At 28.0% G+C, this 24099-nt stretch overlaps 2 protein-coding genes across 2 annotated transcripts in view; both read right to left on the bottom strand.

The window, feature by feature from the left end:
* Positions 1–235: 235 nt before the first annotated feature.
* Positions 236–14726, bottom strand: LOC126899743 (dynein axonemal heavy chain 6). The gene is made up of 24 exons (XM_050674896.1): positions 14304–14726; positions 13792–14216; positions 13583–13721; positions 12939–13475; positions 12598–12849; positions 12109–12544; positions 11380–12052; positions 9224–9670; positions 7968–8140; positions 7014–7905; positions 6706–6951; positions 6412–6649; positions 4140–4628; positions 3909–4081; positions 3665–3845; positions 3422–3601; positions 2580–3353; positions 2217–2457; positions 1836–2138; positions 1619–1770; positions 1206–1556; positions 1054–1146; positions 658–973; positions 236–601 (listed from the first exon to the last, which is right to left on the bottom strand). The coding sequence occupies exons 1-24, from the start codon at positions 14721–14723 to the stop codon at positions 372–374; spliced, it is 8361 nt and encodes a 2786-aa protein (XP_050530853.1). The 5' UTR covers positions 14724–14726; the 3' UTR covers positions 236–371.
* An 831-nt stretch (positions 14727–15557) lies between these two features.
* LOC126898010 (dynein axonemal heavy chain 6-like) overlaps positions 15558–24099 on the bottom strand; it is an 11523-nt gene continuing 2981 nt past the window's right edge. Inside the window, exons 3-9 of the mRNA XM_050671958.1 lie at positions 22318–22426; positions 22102–22231; positions 21683–21784; positions 17249–17304; positions 17155–17173; positions 16280–17089; positions 15558–16211 (exon numbers count right to left, since the gene is read on the bottom strand). Coding sequence (XP_050527915.1) covers positions 15558–16211; positions 16280–17089; positions 17155–17173; positions 17249–17304; positions 21683–21784; positions 22102–22231; positions 22318–22424 — 1878 coding nt within the window. The 5' untranslated portion in view covers positions 22425–22426. The remainder of the gene's footprint in view (positions 16212–16279; positions 17090–17154; positions 17174–17248; positions 17305–21682; positions 21785–22101; positions 22232–22317; positions 22427–24099) is intronic.

Raw genomic sequence — 24099 nt, 5'->3', positions numbered from 1 at the left:
AAAATTTGTAAAGAAAAAATTTTTTTATACAGCCTAGCATTGAAAAAATCTCTAAAAATCTAGTGTTTATACAAAATAATAAACCTAAAATATTAAAGTACATTAAAATCATAAAAGGTAATAAACCTGTAAATATTTAGTATTAATAAATGGCAAAAAATTTGAAAATACATTTGTTTCATTATATTGATATTCCTTTATATTTAAATATATATATGTATTGGTTTAATCATAAGTAATAATTTTATTAAATATTAAATTATACTAAATTCGTATAAAATTATAAAAATAATAAACAAGTAATTAATAACAATTATAACTAAAGTAAAATAAATTACGTAAAATGAGGAATAGATATTGAAAATAATTATTTAATTGGTGACTTGAGTAATAAGTGCTGTTCCTTTCAATATCCAATAATTTTCGGGATATTCAGTTGGGAGTAAAACGGCCACAACAAAATTGGTACTGTGTCCTGTTGTCGAAAGAACACCAGCTCGTATAGCAGTTTTATAAAGAGGACAATGATAGCGTAATGATGTTTCATCTAAATCCAATGTAGGTACGAGTCGCATTACAGGAAGAGGAGGATGGAGTTCACCTGAATATTTCAATTTGTATGAAATAAAATTCAATTTAAATAATTATCAATTATACCTGGATTAGGATCTACCAACAGTTTTGTATCAAGATCGATTCGACCGGAATCTAAAAATAAACCATGAATATATATACCATCTTCAATTATTTTTAAGTCTTTGTATAATTGGTGATCTTTTAAAGTCAATATTTGGGCTGCTGAAACTTCATCTTGTATCAAAACTGTGTTACTCAATTCAAAATCGATTTTTAAACTATCTATTGGTATGCTGTATTTCCTAGAGTGTCTTTGTAGGCAACCCGTCATAAAACCTTGAGGGAAGTATAAACCAGATATCCAATACGAAACAGGACTACCAAATTTGAGCCATATCTGTAAAAAAATGTATACATATTGTATACTTCTTTTTCTATCAACAAAAGTTTTATTATTTTTAAAAAGATTTAACTTACGTTAATAAAATCTAATCTCATTATCAAATCTTTCACCCAACTACCTAATGATTTTAATGAAGGATATGCTCCTTTCAACCATATTTTCGGCATCTAATATCATTTTAATTTTATTTATCTTGGGTATTTTAATATTTTAAAATTTAACTTACTGTATTACTTAAAAATGACGTATAGACACTTTCTAATTCTGAAGACATAACAATTATACCTTTAATTGCTTTTCGTAGATTATTTAATGAAACATGAATAATATCTAGCAGTACATTAAATCGGCTAACTTCTTGAAACAAAACCGTAGACAGTGACGGTAATCTACCTTTATCATCTAATTTCATAATTGAATTACTGGCCTGCTGAACATTTATTGAAGCTAATAGTTTCTCTGATATGTCGTCAGCCATTTTTCCTACTATTTCATCAGCAGATTTGTCAGGAGAACCTCCCGATGACTTTTGATATCCTTCTATGATCGTATACAATAAACTTTGCGTTTCATTATTCTAAAAATAAGTATATTATTAGAAACTAATAATTTATATTTCTACTAAAAATTAAATAATACTTGAAAAGCACTATTAGCATTGTCATGCATTCCAAAAACTTCTGGTCCTTCAATAACTGGTAACTGATCAATGAATAATTTATATTCTTCTATTGTTGTACAATTTGGTGATTCTGGACAGTAATAAATACCGGATTTTGAATACTTATAATCTAAAGAAATGATTTTATATAAAACATTAAAAATAGCATAATGTTTATTTAATTCAGTTATTAACTTTGATCCATTATATGAGGACCAAAATATGTATGTAAAACGTTTTTTAAAGTTCGTTGATCCCAAATGTCAGTTACTCTACCACCATATGTAATTTCTGCAGTAATATACGTTAAAGCACTCCAAGGTATAACATCGGTAGATAAACAGTATATTTCTAACATATTCATTGCACATTCTCGATCACTATCAGTAAAAGCATATAATATATTCCATCCAAGGGGACCGAATTTTCTTCTTTCTAGTATAATTGAATGGAAAAAACACAAACCAAAAACCATTTTTCTCCAGTCTGGGCCAAAAGCTTAATAAAAAAATAATAAATCTAAAAATGTACATATAGTAACGAATTATTTTACAATTTTAAATTGTTTTAACTAACCATTTTTTTCAAAAAATTCTACATTCATATCAAAAAATGATCTTTTCATATTTGCTTTTAATCCTTTAGGCGGCTCATTGGTGACTTTTAAAGAATTTTGTAGTACATAAGCCGGAAAAGTTTTTGAAGGCATAGAACTTATGAACAATCGAAAATCTGATCTAGCAGTTGATGGATTTTCAATGATTTCTTGAACTATAGTCTCTAAACGTAACATCCATGATAGTGCTAAATGACAGTTCTACAAAATTCAATATTATGGAAAAAAATATATATATTCATTAATAAAAGTATAAATGAGATCTATCTTATTTAATATCATTAATTGTATGTCTAAACACAATATTAAATTAGTTTATTTACTTGTAGAAATATCCAATTTCCTTGTTCTTTTCCATCTAATATTAATTTTTCGGCAATAGGACCTTGACCTTGTCCTAATGATATTGAGTGAAAATGATCTCCAACTCCAAATTCAATTGCAAACTTTTGAAATGCGTTAAAAGGATCTGAGCCAGGACTTAAAATAAATACTAATGGTATTGACGACGTTGTATCATTATATAGTAATTGAAATGAAACAGCAGGGCTTTCAATAAACGTTTTACCAAGTTCACTACTGATATAATTAGTTATCGCAAATATAAGTTTTTCTTCCTTTAGAGCTTTGATAAGCATAAGTTTTTCAAAAGGAAATAATAAAGAATCCCAATCGATAATTAATTCATTGATATTATTATCTAATTGTAATATTTCTTCATATTCGCCGATTTTTATATGAATAGGACCGATAAAATTTTCTGGGAGTTTTTTGAATTTAGGAAAATTATCTGATAAATATAGTATTGTTTGCCACACTTTTTCTGACAATGCTGTTACGTTTGGTTTTTGTATAGAACTTTCATTTTTTGTACCAACAGGACCTCTTAATAGGAATTCCCACTTGTTGGTAGTAATTTTTCCTACTTGTAAGTCAATATTTACGCTGATTAAGAAACTAAATACAAGTTTGTGACGTTCAAACAATCCTTTGGATACATTTATGTAAATAGCCTTTGTGATTTCATCTATCATTATAGGTAATTTTAATTCAACTCTCATAGATTTATTACTATTTTTTATAACATTACAAAATATCTAAGGAAAAAATTATATTATTATGAACAATAAATATCAAATAATTAAGTTTTTAAATTGAACCTAACTGAGATAAAATAATTTAAAGAAAACTGATACATTGAATCTATTTCAGACAACTGAGCTACGACAAAATAAAGGCACGATCCTCGTTTTGCTATAGGTCTGTATTTTTCTCTTGCTGCACTTATACTATTATCTGTTTCTTTCGCATCAATAAGCCGAGAAGCTATAATGATTGAAGTTTCCTATAATAATTATATTTTATGTATTTGCAAATTAAAAGAAATTCTTTATATTAAATTGAAAACCTTGCTGTTATTTAAAGTTTCTATAAGCTCTTCATCATCAAGAATGTTACCCTTTGTAGTGTACAACATTCTTAAAGTTTTGTCTTCCATTTCTTTCAATAAATTGTTATCATTATTGATACTTACTATTGTTTCAGTACGTTTTTCTTCTAATTCTGGTCTTTCTAGTCTTACAATTTCTCTAAATTTTATCATAAAAGTTAATTTTACTTCGAAAAGTAATAAATTTAAATGTTTAAATTACACTAATAATTGATCTTCTAAACCTAATGGCGTGACTGTAAAATTAACTAAAGTTACTTGGATGCATATTTCTGGTAAATAATGTGGATTAGACATTTTAGTAGTCATATAAAATCTAAAATCTGAACTGTATTCAATGTCTGTGTTTCTAATTCGTATCAAAGTGCGACCACCCTTGAATTTTTTTATAATAAATATCACGTTTATAATATGACATATTATTGTAACTTACTTGAATAAATGTATCGTTTTCCAAAATAGGTCTTAAAGTTGGATCAACGTGCTCTTCAATACCTTCTATTAATATTGGATACCCTACTCGTATAGCTCCAACAATAACATCAAGTAACCCAGGATCAGTCGATTTACATACTTTTAGTTTATTAGTTGCTTCAAGCGCCTTGATCCATCTATTTGCTTGTTCTTGAGGATCAATCATCAAAGACCAACGGCTTGATCGAGTAACGATAATAGCATTATCAGTAGATACAGAATCTCTGGGAAGACCACAAATGTTCCAAGAACGTTGCTCAAAAGAATCAATCAAAACTGAACTTAATGCATAATTTGGTGTATAAAATATTTTGTAATCAGCAATTTTCTGAAGCCAAGTTAAGGTAATTTCTTTTCTATATTCATCCGTAAATGGTCCAAGATATGTTATAATACCAGCAGCGATAATTATATCTCCAGTAACGGTAAGTAAACGTTGACCAAATATCTTAAGAGTAAAAATTAAATAACAAATTATGTAGAATGTAATGAATCAAAATAGAAGTTTCGAGACTATCCGAGAAACTTCTAGAATAATCTTTACACAAATAATTAACAATTTTAAATACTTTTCTGACTGACTATTATTTTATTACTTTTTACAAATACATCGTTCATTTGGAGCGATGTTTACATTAATGTCCATCTTTTTAATTACCATAAGCGTATCTGTGGCGCCGAACAGACGGCAAGATTAAATAGTTAAATTTTTAAGAAAAACTAGCCTCCCTTCATTACCTTACCAACTAATTTAATATAAAAGGGCTAGTAAAATTAGCACAGACACTCTCTTTCCATTTTATCTCTCTCGCATACTCTCACTTTCATTTTCACTTATTATTCCCCCATAATCTTACACTTTCATATTAAAAGTTAATAATGTAAAATTCACGTTACTTTTGTTAATTTTAATTATAAGACTTATATATATTTGTCAAAATAATTAATACAAGTTATAGAAATAAACTCAGTATGTTGCCCCTCATATCTGTATTTTTATTTATTTAAATTAACTTAAAATATCGACATCAACAAGGAACATCACAATTCACCATCTATCTACGAATCCATTTGGACATCAAGGTAAGTGTAGTCTTAAGACATGCACTATATTCATGTAATATTAAGAAATAGGACAGAGTGGATAAGAGGTAGGATTAAGATGATATGAATGAATCTNGTGATATGAATGAATCTAACACAATCCAAATAACTTATAATCCTTTTCCTACTATCTCTATCTTATCGCCTCCCCTTATTTTTTTTTTATTACAAGAATGATATGTTTATACAGGGTGATTATTTTAGTATGGACTATTTATCTAATTGTGCAATAAAAATTATATTAATATGTATTTTTTTTTGGTTTATTTTAGTTATATAATTATATAAATGTATTAACCATATAATATTTTTTATGATCATTCTGTATACTTTATAAGAATGCCAAAATTATTTTTTCAAATAATAACAGTAAGGTAAAATAGAGAATTCTACGGCTCCTCGCCTCACCACCACACTCGCCAGTGTAAAGGTGGGAATAGTCTCGTGATGTTGGTGGTTAAGGGTGTATTCGAAGGTTTTTCAAAATGGCAGAGGTTTAAACTACAGTGCGCATGCGCACTATAACTCAATGCCAGGGGTAGGGGACGTAGTTCATACGTAGCTGTTCTCCTCCTACGGTGCCATCTACTGAAGGATAAGGTAAACTAGCCTATAGTCTAGTGGAGAGAGTAAATACATTACATATATTACGTTTAATATTAAACATATGCATTACATTGAATAATGTACGTAAAGTAGTGGCTGCCGCGACCACACGTCCAATAAGTTCTAAAGAGGAAATTAAAACTTAACATAAACTAATCTGAAATGGGCGGGGTGGGAATGAAACCCGACGTAAACTAACAAAACTTGCTGCACACTCATAAATAGTATATTATAAATTATTTTCTAAGAACTTTGTCATCGTCTACCAGACGCTAAGTTAACCATATTTCAAACATCACAAGTATCACCATACTATAACGCTCATAATCGTCTACATTTTATGCGACTAATTTCGACGTTGTCTATTTATTATTAAGGTACAGTTATCATTTTCTAAGAATTTTACTATCGGATACTAGACGCTTAGGTAAGCATATTTCCAACATCAAAGGTTTCACCGTATTTCATTTTTATTTTAATTAAATAATATATGATTAAAAAAAATACTCAGTATAATATACCTTAATGTTCTTTTCCCATCTTCGTTGTTCGTCCTTTAAAGCAATCACCAGTAAATTAGCTCGTTTTAAACGTAACTGTGTTCTATTTATATTTGATTCAAGTTTATTTCGTTCGATAATATTTTGTTCGTATACTTCTTCAAGTTTCTGTAACCGTTCTTCAACATCTGCTAGCATTTTTTGTTTTATCTCCAATTCTTTCATGACTTCAATGAGCTCATCCTCAGCAATTCTTTGCCTGTATTAACAAACTTTTATAAATGAATTAATAGCTTAAAAATATTAAAAACTTACTTAATTTTTTTTGGTTCAACAATCTGATATACTAATGTATAACTGTGAACAGCTCGAACCCACATACACATTGATTTTGCAACTTTTGATTGCGTCGCAACTTTTTCGGGAGTGAAATCTGGATTTAAAATATATGGAGAGATTTGCTTAATCATATAATCAGAAATATTATTTATATCATACTCTTGCAATTTTTTTAAAAAATTACTGTCTCCTAATAATACTTTTGCGTTCGCCCAATTAGTTCTAAAAAATAATATCATATGTATATTTGAAATATTTTACATTATATATTTAAATATGCCAACTTTTGATTGAGTAACAAACATACAGCTTCCATTACAACTTGAACTAATTTAGGGGGCTTGTTAAAAACTCTAAGCTCATTTATATCACTTTTGTTTAATGACTCTAGTGCTTTTTTTGCTGCTTCTAATGCTGGCATTGCAGCTTCTAAATCTTTCTGTGCATCTATAGCAATCTCTTTAGCTGACTTAGCTTTTATTTTCGCAGCAGCTTCTTCTGTAAAAACTACTTTTTGCACCGCATCTACACTTATTTTTTCTTTTGTAAGATTATCCATTATTTTTTTCATGGCTTGATTCTTTTCTAATAATTCTGGAGCCATTGTCTTAAGTCTATTTTTCATATGACCAACCATGTCAAATGTTTCATATAGCTTATGCAAACCGTTAGCAAATCTATCGGAATCACTTTTAATTTTCTTAGTTTCTAAACTATGCATTTTCTTAAAGAGTTTTAATAGTTCTAAATAACTTCTAGGTGTTACATAGTAATGCCTTCTCATTTGCTCGAAAAAACGCTTTGTTCTATTAGTAACAATATCATGCATGTAATTGCACAAATTTGATAAATCATTAACTAAATTAGGATTATCTGGGTCCGAATATTGATCTAAACTCTTTTTAGCTACAGATATCAAAGCTTCATTTGGCCAGTCATCAAACCAATCTATTGTAGAATTATTTACTAAAGAAGGAAACAAACGGCATCTTCTTCTAAATGCATCGCCGACTGGACTCATTGAAATAACCAAGTGAAGTTTTAATCGTACTCTTTGTATAAAATAAATGAAAATAGCATCACGACTGTCGATAACTCCAACTTCAATTGCTGGTTGTCGACATGCAATGATTACTTTTTCTAAATCATCTTGCTTAAACAAATTCGGTACTTCACCTAAATAAATTCCATGTTTATATAAGTAACCTCACTTTCTAAACTTCCTAAGATTATTTTACCTGAGCTTAAAATATTATTTATATCCTCTAAAAATTCTTCTTGGACAATTTGGCTATCAGTGAGCAAAAATGTTGTATCTTCAAAATTTACTCCTGCTCTATGATACAAATTAACTAAGTCTTCGTGAAACGACGAATAATCATATGAATTTGTAAGTTCTATTTGAAAACATCTAATACCAAATTTAATCGAAAAGGAATTCATAGAATTCATTGCTAAACAAAGTGATCTATTTATCATATACCAATTAATCGTATAATAATTATGGTATTGATAAAAAAACATTGATTTTTTTTCAATATATATTTGTTAATTTATCAGTTACTAATTACTAGCATTATCCCTTATAACTTATATGGGTGTCAACTTTATTTTTTTTATGACAACATACATATTTAACAAGATGTAAGTAGGCTTTTTATTAGTTTGCATTAATAATAAGATTAGTCCCTTTCATAATGATTAGCTATGATAACAAGGGTCGCTACCATCTAAGCGAGTTGTAATAACTATCAGATATGATTACCGGACTATAAGTGGAATTAAATTTTAAGTTAATTAATATTTTAATTTGAGTTAATGTGTCGTTAAATATAAATGATTATTACACTTATTGGTTTACAATTCACAGTTATAATATTTAATGTATATTGTCAATATGTAAAATTAACTGTAGCTCCTATTTAGATTAGGAAACATCAATAAAATACACATGAGTATATTGCTATTTACACAATAATAATAATCATTTATATTTAAGACTAATAAGAAATTAAATTTAACAGTTGAAAAATAAAATTAACTTAAACATGAACAATACAAGTGTGTTAATAACTAACGAAAAACACCAGGAACGGTTTGGACACTCGCTCCTAAAATAAAAAAGAATCACGTGCTCCTCATGTTAAAATAAAATTAAGTTAATTTATAACAAAATAATTAACAGAACTCATCTGATGGTCTAGATACTTTGCCGAAAATACATAGCCGTTTGCCTTTAACTGCTCTATATTATCATTAAAAATGACAGAGACAAAAAATAAGAACATGTGTACTTTAGCACTATCAATAATAGAAGGAAGAAGAGAAAATTTTTTATTGGGGGACAAAATATTTTTAATAATATTTGTTTCATTTTCCGATAAACAGAATCAACGTTGTAAATATAGTTTTTGGAAAATTAAACAAGTAAAGAGTCAAGGGTAATGATTTATGATAAACGGATCACTTTGTATAATATGTATAATTATTTTACTTGTAGTCGTTTAAATGTGACGCTAATTTCGTTAATGATTGTTTACCCATGCCATTAATTCCTACTAGTAATGCATTTCCTCTCTCTGACCTTAGTATTCTAGCAATACGTGTAATATGTTCAATAGCATCCATAAAAAAAATAAGTTGCAAATCTTTATTATAAACCATATTGTAATCTAATAAACTTTCTAATAGTACAGATTTCAATTTATCTATGTTAGTTATTTCTTCATAAATCCGAAATTCCTTAGGTACTGGATTCATGAAATCTCCAAATAGTAACATAGGAGGTCTTGATAAATTTTCATCAGATTGTGAAAATTCTAAAATTGATCCCCCTAAATAACGAGTAGAAATTGATTGCAAGAGCTTGTGAAAATATGACTTATCCTCTAGACAAACTAAACGATCATGATATATGCGCATTGTTTCATGGTACCATAACCTGTCGTTATTTATGAATTAAATTAATTTTATTTTATAAATTCTTGGAGACAACAATATCACTAATATAAAATAATTTATTCATCGATTTCAAATCGATCCCTCAAAAATAACCAAACCTGAATCTATCTAAAAAGTTATTATTATAATATTTTACTACTTTTTATGATTAAAAAATATAATTGAAAATTTTACACTTTAATTTTATATACTATCCAAATATCTTAATTTAGGTTTGATCAGTTTAAATTTAAATTATTTTACCACGTCACTATAAAAAATTTTTTTGATAATAAATAGTGGATATCAAAAAATGTACTATTGCTATATTTAATATGGAGCGCTGGACGCGTTTTGGGTGTCTCATTACCTCGAACGGATGATCCGATCGTACTTTAGCGATCGGGTCATCTCCTATGAGAGCGCCAATTAGACCTGTTACGGGCGGCGTCCCGCAAGGGTCAGTTCTCGGGCCTCTGTTGTGGAACTTCGCGTACGACGCGGTGTTCCGCGTTCCGCTACCACCGCACGTGCGCGTCGTCTGCTACGCGAACGACACGCTTGTGATGGCGGAAGGCGCCTCGTCCGAGGAGGCTGGATATCGTGCGAACTGCGCGCTCGGTGCATTCACCGCCTGAATCCAGCAGGGGGGGAGTGGACTGAGCCTCGCCCTGAACAAGACCACTTGGGTCTTGTTCACGGGCAGGTACAAGTACACTCCTCCACGGCTCGCCATACTGGGGGTGGAGATCCCGCTTAAGGACTCCATGACTGAGGCGAGTAGACCAGGTTCCTCATAGGACCCGATCGGCTGAACAGGTGGGTGAACCGGATTCACGGTGAGATGACTTATTGTCTTACCCAAGTGATGTCCGGCCTTAGCTGCTTTAACGAGTACTTTCACCGTATTCGTAAAGCGTAACGCCTGAGACAGAGGCAGCCACGCAGCTCGACACAGGAGGACCTGAGGCGCTGGTTTAGGCCGATGCCTTATGTTCTTGTTTTTGTGTTGTTTTTTGCCTTGTGAGTTATTTTGCCAACCCTCCCTAACAGTTCCCACTCTGGGATCCGGTTAACAGGAGTGGGCCACACCACGTTGCGAATCAGCTCTTGATTAATTTCGGGCTGATTCACAACGTGGTGGCGTGAATTATATAGATGGTGTGAGCCACTCTGAAGTAATGCCTAACAGCAGTTCCAGGAATGATGACCGTTAAAAAAAAAAATATTTAATATAATTATAATAATTTTATTAAAAATAGTAGTGGTAAATTTATCATTGTAAAAGCAGAAGTTTGGTAGGTATGCCGAGGTTTTTTTTAGGTGTTTGAAACGTAATTTTTATAGTGAGATATGTTCATGAATAAAATGTGTATTTGCAGAAAAAGAAAGTTTGAATTAAATATTTATTCATTCTTATTGAGGTTTCATAGATAATGTATCATATAAACTTAATTTTTAATACAATTGCGGATGGCGATCAGTTCATTGTGAGAAATTCTTCGTTGGTCAATTTATCGACAAAATTGAATTTTGTCAAAATTTTTGTTTTAAATTAATTTAATTTAAATTTCATACTACTAAAATGTTATTAATTAATTTATGCGTGGGTTATGATTTTCGACTTGCAATAAATATTAATTAATCGAATTGTCCATAAAGTTATGACTACAATTAAAAACTTCGCTAAGTCTAAAGTATAATATTTACCTATATAATCGAGTAACATCTGGAATAGAAACAAAGTCGGTCTGTAGAATACCTTGTATAGTTTTTGATAAATCTCTCAAGTTAAAAATATAATGTGATTTTGCAGGTGTAGGTAAAAGATCTTCTGTAATACGTATATAAACATCAACACTTGCTTGAACTAACGAACTACTTGTGTTTGCTATAATGGATGGAAATTCTTCAAAAAATCCATCTAATATGGATTTAAATATAGTTTTCATTGATTTTTCACTGGTAATAGGTATATACATCATAGAGAAATGTCTAGTGAATCTGGGCGTTAATGGATTTCGCCCGCCACCAGGAGGGGCGCATATTGAACATAAAATGACATTTTCTATTTGTTTCCAAAAGAGTTTTTCTCTGTCATACAATCCACCAAAGTCTAAAATTTGTCTAAGTAACTCAATTGGAGGTTGTGCGCCGTAAATTTCTGGTTTTGGCATATTCACATCATCAATAAACAATGATATACGTTTATTACCAGGAGCACCAAAAATTGTTCTTTTTTTCTTTTCTAATTTTGATTCTAATATTTCTTGTGTTCTAAAACTATTAGTTTGTGCAGAAAAATTTATCATTCCAGCAATCCAGTTTCCCGTTTTTACTAAATTGTTCATAACAAAGTTAGCAATAGATGTTTTGCCTACACCTATATCAAATAAATCAATAAGATTAATAAAAATTAAAGTATATCAACTAATATACCTGTTACTCCACATAGCATAATAGGTTGGCTCATTTGAACTAATCTCTGACTTACATATGAGTATTTCACACTGTCTACAGTTGGAACAAACAATTCAAAATATGGCTTTTCTGTATTATAGGAAAATCCAGGGACAATTTCAGTCCAGCTTTCGAATTGTTTTTTTTCCATACTTAAGTATACGTTACATAATTCAGTTCCAGGGGGAATAGCTGCATTAAAGTTTTCTTCAAATTGATTAAAGACAAAAGTTTCGAATAAACTTTGTGATGAATCAATCAAATTTGATCCTAGGGCCCAAATATAAGAGAAAATCATACATTGACAAATAAATTTCCGTACTTTAGAACTATCCATTATTTTATTTATTCCTTGAGGATCAACTAAAAGTGATTCGAGAATTGTGCACATCATAACAGCTTTGCTAATTTTTGCCTGGATAAATTAAATTAAGAAATATATAAATATTGGTTTAGATTGATACATACTTGTTTAATTGGAGAAAAGCAGTTTTTATCTATAAATGAAAACCCATTACCGACGTAAGTTTCTATTAATGTCAAAACATAAGTTTTATACTCCGGGTTACTGTTGATAACATCACTATTCAATTGTATTATCCATGATCGTACATATGGAAGCCACCCTAGCTCAGCAGGATCTACAAAAACCATTCCACATCGACTAACTGTAGCTGGAGATGCTTGAGACAAATCTCCAACTTCAAAAATCATTCTTACCTAAGCAATTAAATTTTTAACGGTAATACATATACTATAATATTATATTTAATAATATAAAATATTATATTTAAAGAAAAAAATCATACCCACGAAGTCAACTTAATGCGCTCCGAGTTTGCCAGACATAGCATTTTGTTATCATCTAGGACTGTATTTAAATTTTCAATCCACACTGCATCAACTGGACCATCACAAACAATAAATTGAAATTCTTCATTATTTACTTGAACTGCGTTTCTAACAAATTTACCAAGTAAACCATCAGACCATTCCATTGTAAGTAAATTTACTTCACCGTAGAGTTCGCCCATACTTATGGCTTTTGGATTTAATGTATATATGTTTACAGATTTATAATATGGTCCATCTACATTTTCTTTGTATAAACGAGTCAAAGTTTTACTAAGAATATTTAAAATAGTAGTTTTTCCTCCTCCAGTAGGTCCTACGGTCATAATACCGTGCCTGACAATTATAGTTTCTAATAATTGTATGACTTTTATAAATATACATTCTTCAACTTGAAGTCCATCAGTTTCCATGATACTCTTAACAGTAGATAGAAATAAACCATAATCTTGTTCAGGTAAAATGACACCAGGAAATAAATCATTTAAAATACCCTAATTATAAGTTTATAATATAGTTATATATTTCAATAATCAAAATTTGTAAAAAGTGATCAAATGATCATACATAATTAAAAAATAATAATAATAATAACACGAACTTGAAACAGAACTACATCATCTTTAAGAAATTTTGGTAAATTGCTATCTCTCAAAGCTCTAATTAATACTAAATTTTCATTTATTGTTGGATTTTTCCGTTTCAATGAACCAGCCATTACTAGTACGCTTTTAACAGCTCTTAAATGTTGATTTTTAAATAAAATTATAAAGAATTATAAAAAAATAATAAAAAATTGAATAATATTACCTCATTCCAAAATCATAATGATCTTGTATAGACAATTGTTCGCTGCATAGTTTGTACATATTAACCATTTTTTTGGCTAATAACTTTGAAGATTCAAAACCTTCAGAGTACAAAATTACTTCAGCTATAAGGCCATAATCAGGTACCATCATTGCCATGGGTCGAAATAAAGCTTGTAAATTATCTGGGAGTTCTGTACGACCAGCATAACCAGGATTCATCGTAATAAAAGCTGCACAAGTTTTGATAAGTTTTATTTCTCTCCCCTCAAAAATAAATCTTTTAACATTCATAATTTTAGCATTCATTATAGTTATTAGCTGTTGGGCAATTACAGAAAGTACTTCAATATCTATACGATTAAATTCATCAAAACAGCACCAAGCTCCGGACTGTGCTAATCCAGCAAAAAATTTTCCCATCATCTATTATTAACATTTACAAACTTAAATAATTTTACCAACTTTATACAATTTATAAAAAATAAAATGCTTTAAGTTTAAATATATTACTTTATAATCTAAACCATCAGAACAGTTAAATACAACACACTGAGTTGCCATAGCCTTAGCTAAATCTTTTGTAGTTTCAGTTTTCCCTGTTCCAGCAGGACCTGCTGGCGCTCCTCCAAGATTAAGCTGTAGTGCACCCATCAGACATAAATAGCATTTATCTGTTAAAGGAGTTATGACTAATCGAGGAGAACAGCCTAAATATTCATAAGCGTACAACCAACGGGCATTTGCCATTTGTGCTACACAGCTATTAATTTCATCCCAATAGTATCGTAGTTGTTTTAACCACTCAAAATTGGAATCACTATTAATTTTATTTTTTACCATTGATGTTATTATGTCTCTTGCATGGACGTCAATAGTTATAAGAGCACCTAGCACAGCTCTTTGGAGACTGTTAAGTTCACCTCTAACCATAGCGGCCAACTCATTTAAGTTCTGGATAAAATGATCAAAATATTTGTTTACTGTTCTATTGGTACTGTTTAACTATCGGTAACTCAAAATTAAATGGAGAAATAAATTCAAGATATATAAAACGTTTGTTACATTTTTTTTTATGTGCTTCATATTCTGTTAAGTCTAAATAGGCTTTACTGAAAAAGGAGATTACATAACATTATAACAAATGGTTAAATAGTTAACGTATAAAGGAAAATGTTTAAAGAATAGAAGCGCTCGTCATCAACATTAAACTTAGGCCTCGATTTAAAGGTTTTAACAAACAACTATTATTGTTTTCTATTTAGATGAATTGAAATTAATTGTTTTTGTGAATACAAAAGTCATATTATTAATTGGAGATAATCTGAAAAATGCTACACGTGCTGAATTAATACATGTACATAAATAACAGCTATCATTTTCTCCTGACTTATAAAATATACCATATTTAAGCCGTCTTAAGTATCATTAGATAGTTCATTTGAAATTATGAAAATATGCTCGATTAAATTTTGGAATTATTAGAATTAATTTTTATAAGTAAATTGAATATTATGGAGTTTACAGGAATATTGTTTTCTTTGAGTTACCGAAATCATTATGTACATCTAATTTTTTAAGAAAGCTTTTAGTATATTTTCTTTACATTAAAGCTTTTTTGTTCGAAGCCTAAGAGTTTTTCATGAACGTTTGACCCAGGTTTTAGTAATTGATGAATATCACGACACCACATTATTTGTGAAACTGCTAGTACAAGCTAAAGTCAATATTTAATACATTTAATTTATCATTAAATTATTAAATAATTTATTTTACTTGGCCAGAGTGCATTAAAACCCATTTATTTCTCGGTACTTTATCATATTCTCCTATGGCTACTGCCATTAAACTTCTTAATGTATCTACCATTGCTTCTTCCACTCTATATAGCCAAAATTCAACATTTCCTCTAGCTTTTACTTCCATTGAAAACTTAACTAATTCTCTCTCAGAAGATATCATGGCAATTATGTCAGTTGGGGAATTATTATCATTTACAGTAGGAATACCTATTTCATTATCATTATCAAATTGAATTCTCCAAATTGCATCAAAACATTTGCTCATGTGTGGTTGTACAGCTCTTGGATTTCGAGCTTGAGCAATAATCTCTATCAGTTCCTCATTTGACAAAAAGTAAAATCTCGGAAATATTACTCGTTTAGATTCTAAATACGCTTCCAGACATAGTAATATTTGATCTAAAAGTTGGTTATTTTTCTTAAAAATATTCAAAAGTTTATGGTCAGTACATGTTGTTAATGCCATTGGATTTTTTGATACATTTTTCATTATATTTTTCCATGATCTATTTACTTGATTAAACATTTTTGTTTCATTTGGAAGTTGTCTTTGTATATCTGGTGCAGCAAAAATTGATTCCAAATAGATCCAATTTGTTTGACATGTTGTCCATTCTGACTGAAAAAGAAGTTAAATTTCTATAATATATAAAGAATTAACTTTGTTTATTTAAATTGTATATTTACAAGAATTTCTGTAATTAATTCCATTGATTTAATCCAATCCATAACTCTTGACTTAATCAATCCCACGTGTTTTGATGTTATAATCGTGTTAAGGTTTATATTAACCTCCTCAATTACTAATTGAATATCTTCTAAAGATCCTAATATGTACACATCATTATAATCTTTATAAGGTAATACAATCAAATCTAGTCCTTTCCACGAGTCTTCAACTTTTTTCAGTAACGCCTCTAATATTGCTTCAGAACTTGCTTGTCCAGATATTTCAGCAAGTGAAGAACTATATGTAAACGTATCGTATTCTTTAAGCATTTCTAATGTTAATGGTTCATTTTGTGGAAATTTTACTCCGAGTAATTGTTCGATTTTATGCCAATGCTGGACCCTTAAATCTGGGTTTCTTAGTGTAATAATTGTTGGCATTATGTCTTTAAAGGAATATACTTTTTCTTTCAATGTGTTTATTAGTTCACAATCAGATAAACCTTTTTTAAATTGCATTAAGTATTTCAAATTAAGCGCAAGAAACGCATTTACTTTTTCTACATCTAAATTTTGAAAGTTATCTTCTTCCCAACATTGAATATTTTTATCCCATTCATCTAAACTATCCCATAATAATATTCTAAGTCTCACTGCTTCACTTGCTTCCTCTAATAAATCAAATTTTGTTACTTCTACTCGAAAGAACTTTTGATACGACTTGTATAAATTAGATTTTTCATGACAATTGATAAGACGTTCATTCAAATCCTTTAAAAATACTTTAACTTCATGACTATTTGATTGAGCATCTGTTAACCATGGCTCCTTTTTTTAAATATAGATTTGAAGAAAAAGTATCTACTACAAAAAAAATTATTAAAAAACCTTACATTGACTTCATTTCTAATACTATCAACATTTTGAAATAGCTTTAAAATTTCTCTATCTATATTTTTAGAAAATTCATCTGTAAGATAATCTTGCTCGCTATTTAATCGCTCAACACTTGATTGTAAAACGGTTAATGCATCAGAAAAATTCTAAAAATATAAAAAAGTTTTTGGGTAAATCATTATTAGTTCTTAAAATAAATTATCGGATAAAAATTTTTTTTCGTTTAACGTTTAAATATATTATGATGTTATCTTTCAATTGAGTTTAACATTATTCGACATAAAATGTTATAAAATTTTCAAGTTGATGTTTTTAATATTATAATGTCGCTCAATTCATTTGTCAAACGTTTTAACTAAATTTTAGCTTCGATGCGAACCTGAGAAGGTATTAATTTTACCATGATATGTTTTTTTTTATGTCTCTTGCCACTTTTTCTCAGCTCTCACTGGACCGATTTCTTTTGACAATACGTCAAAAGATCACAAATAGTATCTAGTTGAAGACATTATCCTTAAAAATTTCCCTCGTTCTTTGCAAATGGGGGAAATCTCTAAAAAAATTATAATTTTTAAAATCGGTAAATTTTGTCATTTTTTTCACTTTTTTTCTTAAAACTTCCATACCTTTTTCAAAAATAAACAAATTAACATACATTTTTTTTATATTAAAACCTTAGATATATTTTATCACTTTCAATTGATACCATTTTTTGGAAATCTAACACTTAACCTGCTCACAAAGGGGGATTTAAAATAGTAACTTTTTTACAAAAACTAACTTATTCAACTTAACTTTTGAAAATGTTTCGGAAATACTGCATTTTTTAAAAATATATCAAATCAAAAGTTATGTCATATACTATAAAATGAAAAAAAAAAATTTTTTCGGACACCTTATCGTCTATGAGTAAATTGCCACCGAATTTAAACAAAAAATCTAATATTTGCAAAAAAAATCAGCTCCTATCGTGATGTTTTTTGTATTTAAAACTACCATAACCTATTGAAATAATAACAAAAACAAAATAATATTTTTTTATATTGAAATTTTAGGTAATTTCTTTTCATTTGATATCATTTTTTTTGAAAATCTAACACATATTCTACTCACAGGGGGGGGGATTTAAAATGGTAACTTTTTTAACAAAAAATTAACCTTTTCAACTTAACTTTTGAAAATGTTCCGAAAATATTCACAGTTTTAAATAATTTTAAATTAAAGCTTATATTATATACTTAACTATGAAAAAAAGAAATTTAAAATATAAATTTTCTTCTTGGTGAAAATGGCTGCTGCATTCAAAAATATGCTATTTTTTGTGTTAAAATTCTGGGTTTTGTATTTTATTTTATTTTAAAATATCTTATAATGGGAATACACTGACTTTCATGAATATTATATAATTTAATTGACATAGAATAAAATTCATAAAATATAAGAAATTAAACTTATTAAAATTGTTTTACTTATTTAAAATCAAAAAAGTAATTTTTAAATTTGAATTAGCTTAAATTGCTAATTTTATCATGCGACGAAAGCAACGAACAGTTGCTGAATCGGTAACACTTGTGTCTTTCATGCTTATAGGGTACGAGGTTTGAATTCGTCGGTAATAATTAATATATTGCATTTTCTTTTAGTTAGAAAAAATGTTTCAAATCATTTGATTTTTATCTCATTTAGATTCAATAACTTCAATAAATATCAAGGATCCCATCACTATAGTCTTCCCTCGTGAGAAGAAATTTCATATTCATATTAACATTATTTTACTATGTAGTTTTTTTTGTGGTTACGATTTATTTTGCCAACCCTCACTTGACATATTTCTATTAACGATACGTCAAATGATTACAATTCGTATTTAGTTATAGATATTATGATTAAAAATTGATAAAATATTCTTTATTTAAATAAAAAGTAGCTTAACCAGCTTTTTCCAAACAACAATTAAAATCAATCATTTCTAATATTTTTAGATTTTTACAACTATAATCAAATTTTATAATACGCTCAATTGAGTTAATCTTATAAACAACTTTTTTTTTATTGGTTCTTTTAGTTAAAGTAGATCATTAAAATTATTAAGTTCTGAATATTTTCATTGAAGATTCTTTTTAAATACCAAAAATTAATTAGAAATGATTACTATGATTTTTATGCAAGTGATCTATTGCGATAAAAATGTAAAAAAAATATTGAGCTTTTCTTATAAATTTACAATAAATAGTAATTATAAAACTTTCTGACTGCATATCAATATCTTAACGATACAATTTTTTTAATTGTCATAAAATTTTCTATTTAATGATGTCAATTTCAAACTTGCCAATTGAGCTAAAAGTTATAGTAAAATAAATTTTTTTTTTAGTATTAACATTCACAAAAATTAACTTTAAACGATTAAAAAAATAGGTTAAATATGTCATTTTCCTTATTTTTAACATATTAATAATCAAAATCAGTATTAAATTAAAACAATTTTTTTTGTTCTTAATTATTTTTTTTTATATGTAAATACTATTTTTTAATAATATTAAAACTTAAAAGTGATAGAAATAGTCTAATTGCACATTTGAAAACATAACGAAATGTTGATTTAGAATATTATATTATTGTTTCTGATGAAAGTTCCTTGTAGTACAGTGTATAAAACTTATAACTTTGTTAACTGTTAAAGTTTATCAAAAATGACCAAATCAGTATAATTTTTTTTTATATAGATGCAGCATGTCTTTACCTATCATTTGTTTTTTTTTTTATAAATCTAACCTTTTACCTTTTACTTGCATAAAGCAAGTGATCTATTGCGATAAAAATGTAAAAAAGAATCAAACTTTTCTGATAAATTTACTGTAAATAGTAATTATAAAATTCCCTGTCTGCATATTAATCTTAACAATTTCATTTTTTTCTATTTAATAATGTTAATTTCAAACTTGCAAGTTGATCTAATAGTTATGGTAATAAATTAATTTTTTTTAGCTTCGATGCGAAACTGAGAAGGTATTGGTTTTACTAAGATTTGTTTATTTTTTTTTTTGTGTCTGTTACCACTTTTTCTCAACTCTCACCGANGTGTCTGTTCTCAGCTCTCACCGAACGGATTTCTTTCAACGATACGTCAAAAGATCACAAATTGTATCTAGTCAAAGACATTACCCTCAAAAATTGAAGAAATTTCCCTTGTTCCCCGTAAATGGGGGAAACCTCCAAAAAAATTACAAATTTAAAAATGGCTAATTTTCGAATTTTTTTCAATTTTTTTTACTTTTAATTGCCATTACTATTTAAAAATAAACATATCAATATAATTTATTTTTTTATAGATGCTTGATGTCTTTACCTATCATTTGGTATATTTTTTTTATAAATCTGACTTTTTACCTGCCCACAGGGGGGGATTTAAATTGACAACTTTTTCACAAAAAATTAATTTTTTCAACTTAACTTTTGAAAATGTTTCGGAAAGTCTGACACTTTTATCATAAATTAAAGGAAATGTAATATACTTTATCATGGAAAAAAAAAATTTCGGACTTTATTTTGTCTTCACGGTGAAAATGACTACCAAATGCTATTATTGTGTGAAAATTTTCGATTTTATTTTTTATATTTTTAACTTTATAATGCTATAACTTATTGAAAAGTGTATTGATCACTACAATTTTTATATGTGAAATAATATAAATATCCCTCTTTCATTTGACATAATTTATCTTAATCAGGATATTAATAATGAAATAGCAGATCATGTACCTTTTGGAATAATTAACCAATTTTTTAAAATTAAACACTATCAAAAGATTTGCATCGAAGCGTTTTTTTTTAAAGTGATTTTAATCACTGTCAAATATCATTATACTTGATCCAACTATGCCACGTCACCACTGTGCCGCGACCCCCTGTTCTGGTTTTTTTTTATTATAAACTTTCACTTTAAAGGCTAAAATAAAGAAGTTTAAAAATTATTACTTTTAACATATTGAAAATCAAAATCAATAATAATTTGAAAACAATTCATTATAAAAATTATATTATATATAATTTTATTTTATATTTTTGAATCTAAGAATAGTAATTCTTAGATATAATCTGGATATAATTAAGGAAATAGTTGATGTTGCTTTTGTAATTATCCATCAATTTCTTAGAATTAAACATTATCTACAGATTTGCTTCGAAGCGTTTCTTATGATAGTGATTTTAATCACTGTCAGATTAAATCTATACTGGACCCAACTATGCCACGTCCCCACTGTGCTGGGTTGGGATTTTTTGTTTAATGCTATAAGGGTTTGAAACATAGATCATTGTTAAACACAGTTTTATGTATGGACAAATTACTACATTTTTATTTTGGTATAATAGTTTAACTATATTTTACGTTATTTGTATATCATATATCATTGGTTTTTAGTGTTTCTTTAATTTATTACGCTATATTAGAACTTTTTTGTTTTAAACATTATCATTATATCGTTATTAATAACGTTTTATTTCTATTTTTTAAATACTCACATAATAATCATTCATAACTTCATCTGGTATTGGTACATGAAATTCATCGGCCAAATCGTATAAATCTCTTAAATAATTTAAATGATTATCTAATTCTTCTAGCTACCAACAAACCAATGAAATTTACACATAAAATTTATTATTGCCTTATGTGAATTCTATGCTAATATAATATATTAGCATAAACATTATAGTTTTTAATATCTATTATAACTTTGACTTTGTTAAAGAGTTATTGAACTATAGCATTTTTAACAGCACGTTTAGCTAATATTCTAAGGTTATCTAGTAGTAAAAAAAAGAAAAGGTTTTTTATTTTTTGTATTATTTATAATTTGAGAATAATAATTTATAATTTTTTTTACTTTACAAGATACTATGCAATAGAATATCGTGCTACCGTACTAGTAATTACATACTCGTTTTGTGCATTTGTCTAGTGCTTTTTTGAACTCCACATACTCTTCAGCTATTTTAGGTAGAGTATCAAAATATTTTTGAGATTCGTTTACTTCTTTCAACAGTTTAGTCACTAAGTTGTTTCGTTCTCTAAAATTGTATTGAATTGTATTTACTTACTTACTAAAGCAATTGTATTGAAAATATTTCGGTATTAATTATTAAAATTTTGTTACTTATATTTTTTCTTTTCTTCGGTTACTGTAATTAACTCTGAAGAAGATTTTTGAATTTTTTCTTTTGATTTTTCAGGAGAAATTAGTGTAGGTATTTTATGATCCATCGCTGGAAAAGAGTAACTTACTAGATTACATGCATTATAATGATAATCCCTGTATTTTTTTAAAGTTGTTTGTTTGATTATTAGTGAATCACTATGGATACTTCAGCTAAAAATGATAATTGAAGAAAAAAACCTGAATATTTTTGCCTCATTTTAAAGGATTTTATTCTTTACCTTAATTGAATAAATAAGTAATAACATTAATATATAAAATATGACATGAGTGTAGGCGTACTTAATTATATTATATTTCAAAATATAAAATTAGCATCTTCGATAGTTATGCTTGGGGTCAATTGTTAATAGGTTTCATGATACTTAATTAATTATTTAAATAGTCAAGATACACCTAAAGAAAATATATTTTTTATATAAAGCTTATATATATATATATATTGCGTTTGTCACTTTTTTTCCTCAGCTCTCACCAGACCTCTTTGTTTTAACGATACATCAAAAGATCACAAATCATATCTAATGATATTTCTTGCACGAAAAGTTAATTTGATTTGCCAAATCAAGTTACACCATTGTCATAAACGCCAAAAAATACATAAATATTATTTTTCATAATCAAAAAAAACTGTACGAAAAAAGATTTATACAAATGAAATTATAGTTATTCTGCATTATTGGGCTTTACATATATTTTTTTTCATAAATGAGATATTTCTAGTTTTTTGTCATATAAAAAGCAAAAAAATTTCATTATTATTCTATGTAATAATTGGGCAATTTAAAACATTACAGCTGAATTAAGCAAATAATAATAAGTATAATTTGCATCAAAATGTTTTTATAAATGAATTTGTAATGTGATGAGCTAGGGAAAATATAACTGAAAAAAAAACCAGCACAGGGGGGTCGCGGCACAGTGGTGACGTGCATAGTTGGATCAAGTATAATGATATCTGACAGTGATTAAAATCACTTTAAAAAAAAAACGCTTCGATGCAAATCTTTAGATAGTGTTTAATTTTAAGAAATTGATGAATAATTACAAAATCTACATAATCTGCTATTTTCTTATTAATATCCTGAATGAAAAAGGTATTATTAAAAAATATTGTCGAACCATACACTTTTCAATAAGTTATAGCATTATAAAGTTAATAATGTAAAAAATAAAATCGAGAATTTTCACACAATAATAGCATTTGGTAGCCATTTTCATCACGAAGACAAGACCAGAGGTCAAATTTTTTTTCATAATAAAGTACATTACATTAGCTTTAATTTAAAATATATATAAAAGTGTCAGATCTTCCGGAACATTTTCAAAAGTTAAGTTGAAAAAGTTAATTTTTGTGAAAATGTTGTCATTTTAATTCACCCCCTGTGGGCATATGAAGTGTCAGATTTACAAAAAAAAATATACCAAATGATAGGTAAAAACATCTAGCATCTATAAAAAAAATTCTATTGATATGTTCATTTTTGAAAAAGTTACGGCAGTTTTTAGTAAAAAAAATTGAAAAAATTTCGAAAATTAGCAATTTTAAAATTTGTAATTTTTTTGGAGGTTTCCCCCATTTACGGGGAACAAGGGAAATTTCTTCAATTTTTGAGGGTAATGTCTTTGACTAGATACAATTTGTGATCTTTTGACGTATCGTTGAAAGAAATCCGTTCGGTGAGAGTTGAGAAAAAGTGGTAACAGACACAAAAAAAAAAA

The sequence above is a fragment of the Daktulosphaira vitifoliae genome, unplaced genomic scaffold, assembly GCF_025091365.1.
Source record: "Daktulosphaira vitifoliae isolate Bord-2020 unplaced genomic scaffold, ASM2509136v1 Scaffold_2, whole genome shotgun sequence".
In the NCBI taxonomy this organism is placed as follows: Eukaryota; Metazoa; Arthropoda; class Insecta; order Hemiptera; family Phylloxeridae; genus Daktulosphaira; species Daktulosphaira vitifoliae.
The sequence above is the reverse complement of the archived record's forward strand: the minus strand, read 5'-3'. Positions and strand labels throughout refer to the sequence as shown.

Excerpts from the sequence above, each read along its gene's own strand:
- LOC126899743 (XM_050674896.1), bottom strand. The coding sequence starts at position 14,723 with ATGGTTAGAGGTGAACTTAACAGTCTCCAAAGAGCTGTGCTAGGTGCT. Across the intron at positions 14,217-14,303 it reads CTGATGGTTTAGATTATAAA|ATGATGGGAAAATTTTTTGC; the intron begins GTAATATATTTA and ends TGTTAATAATAG. Across the intron at positions 3,846-3,908 it reads TTAGAAGATCAATTATTAGT|AGAAATTGTAAGACTAGAAA; the intron begins GTAATTTAAACA and ends GATAAAATTTAG.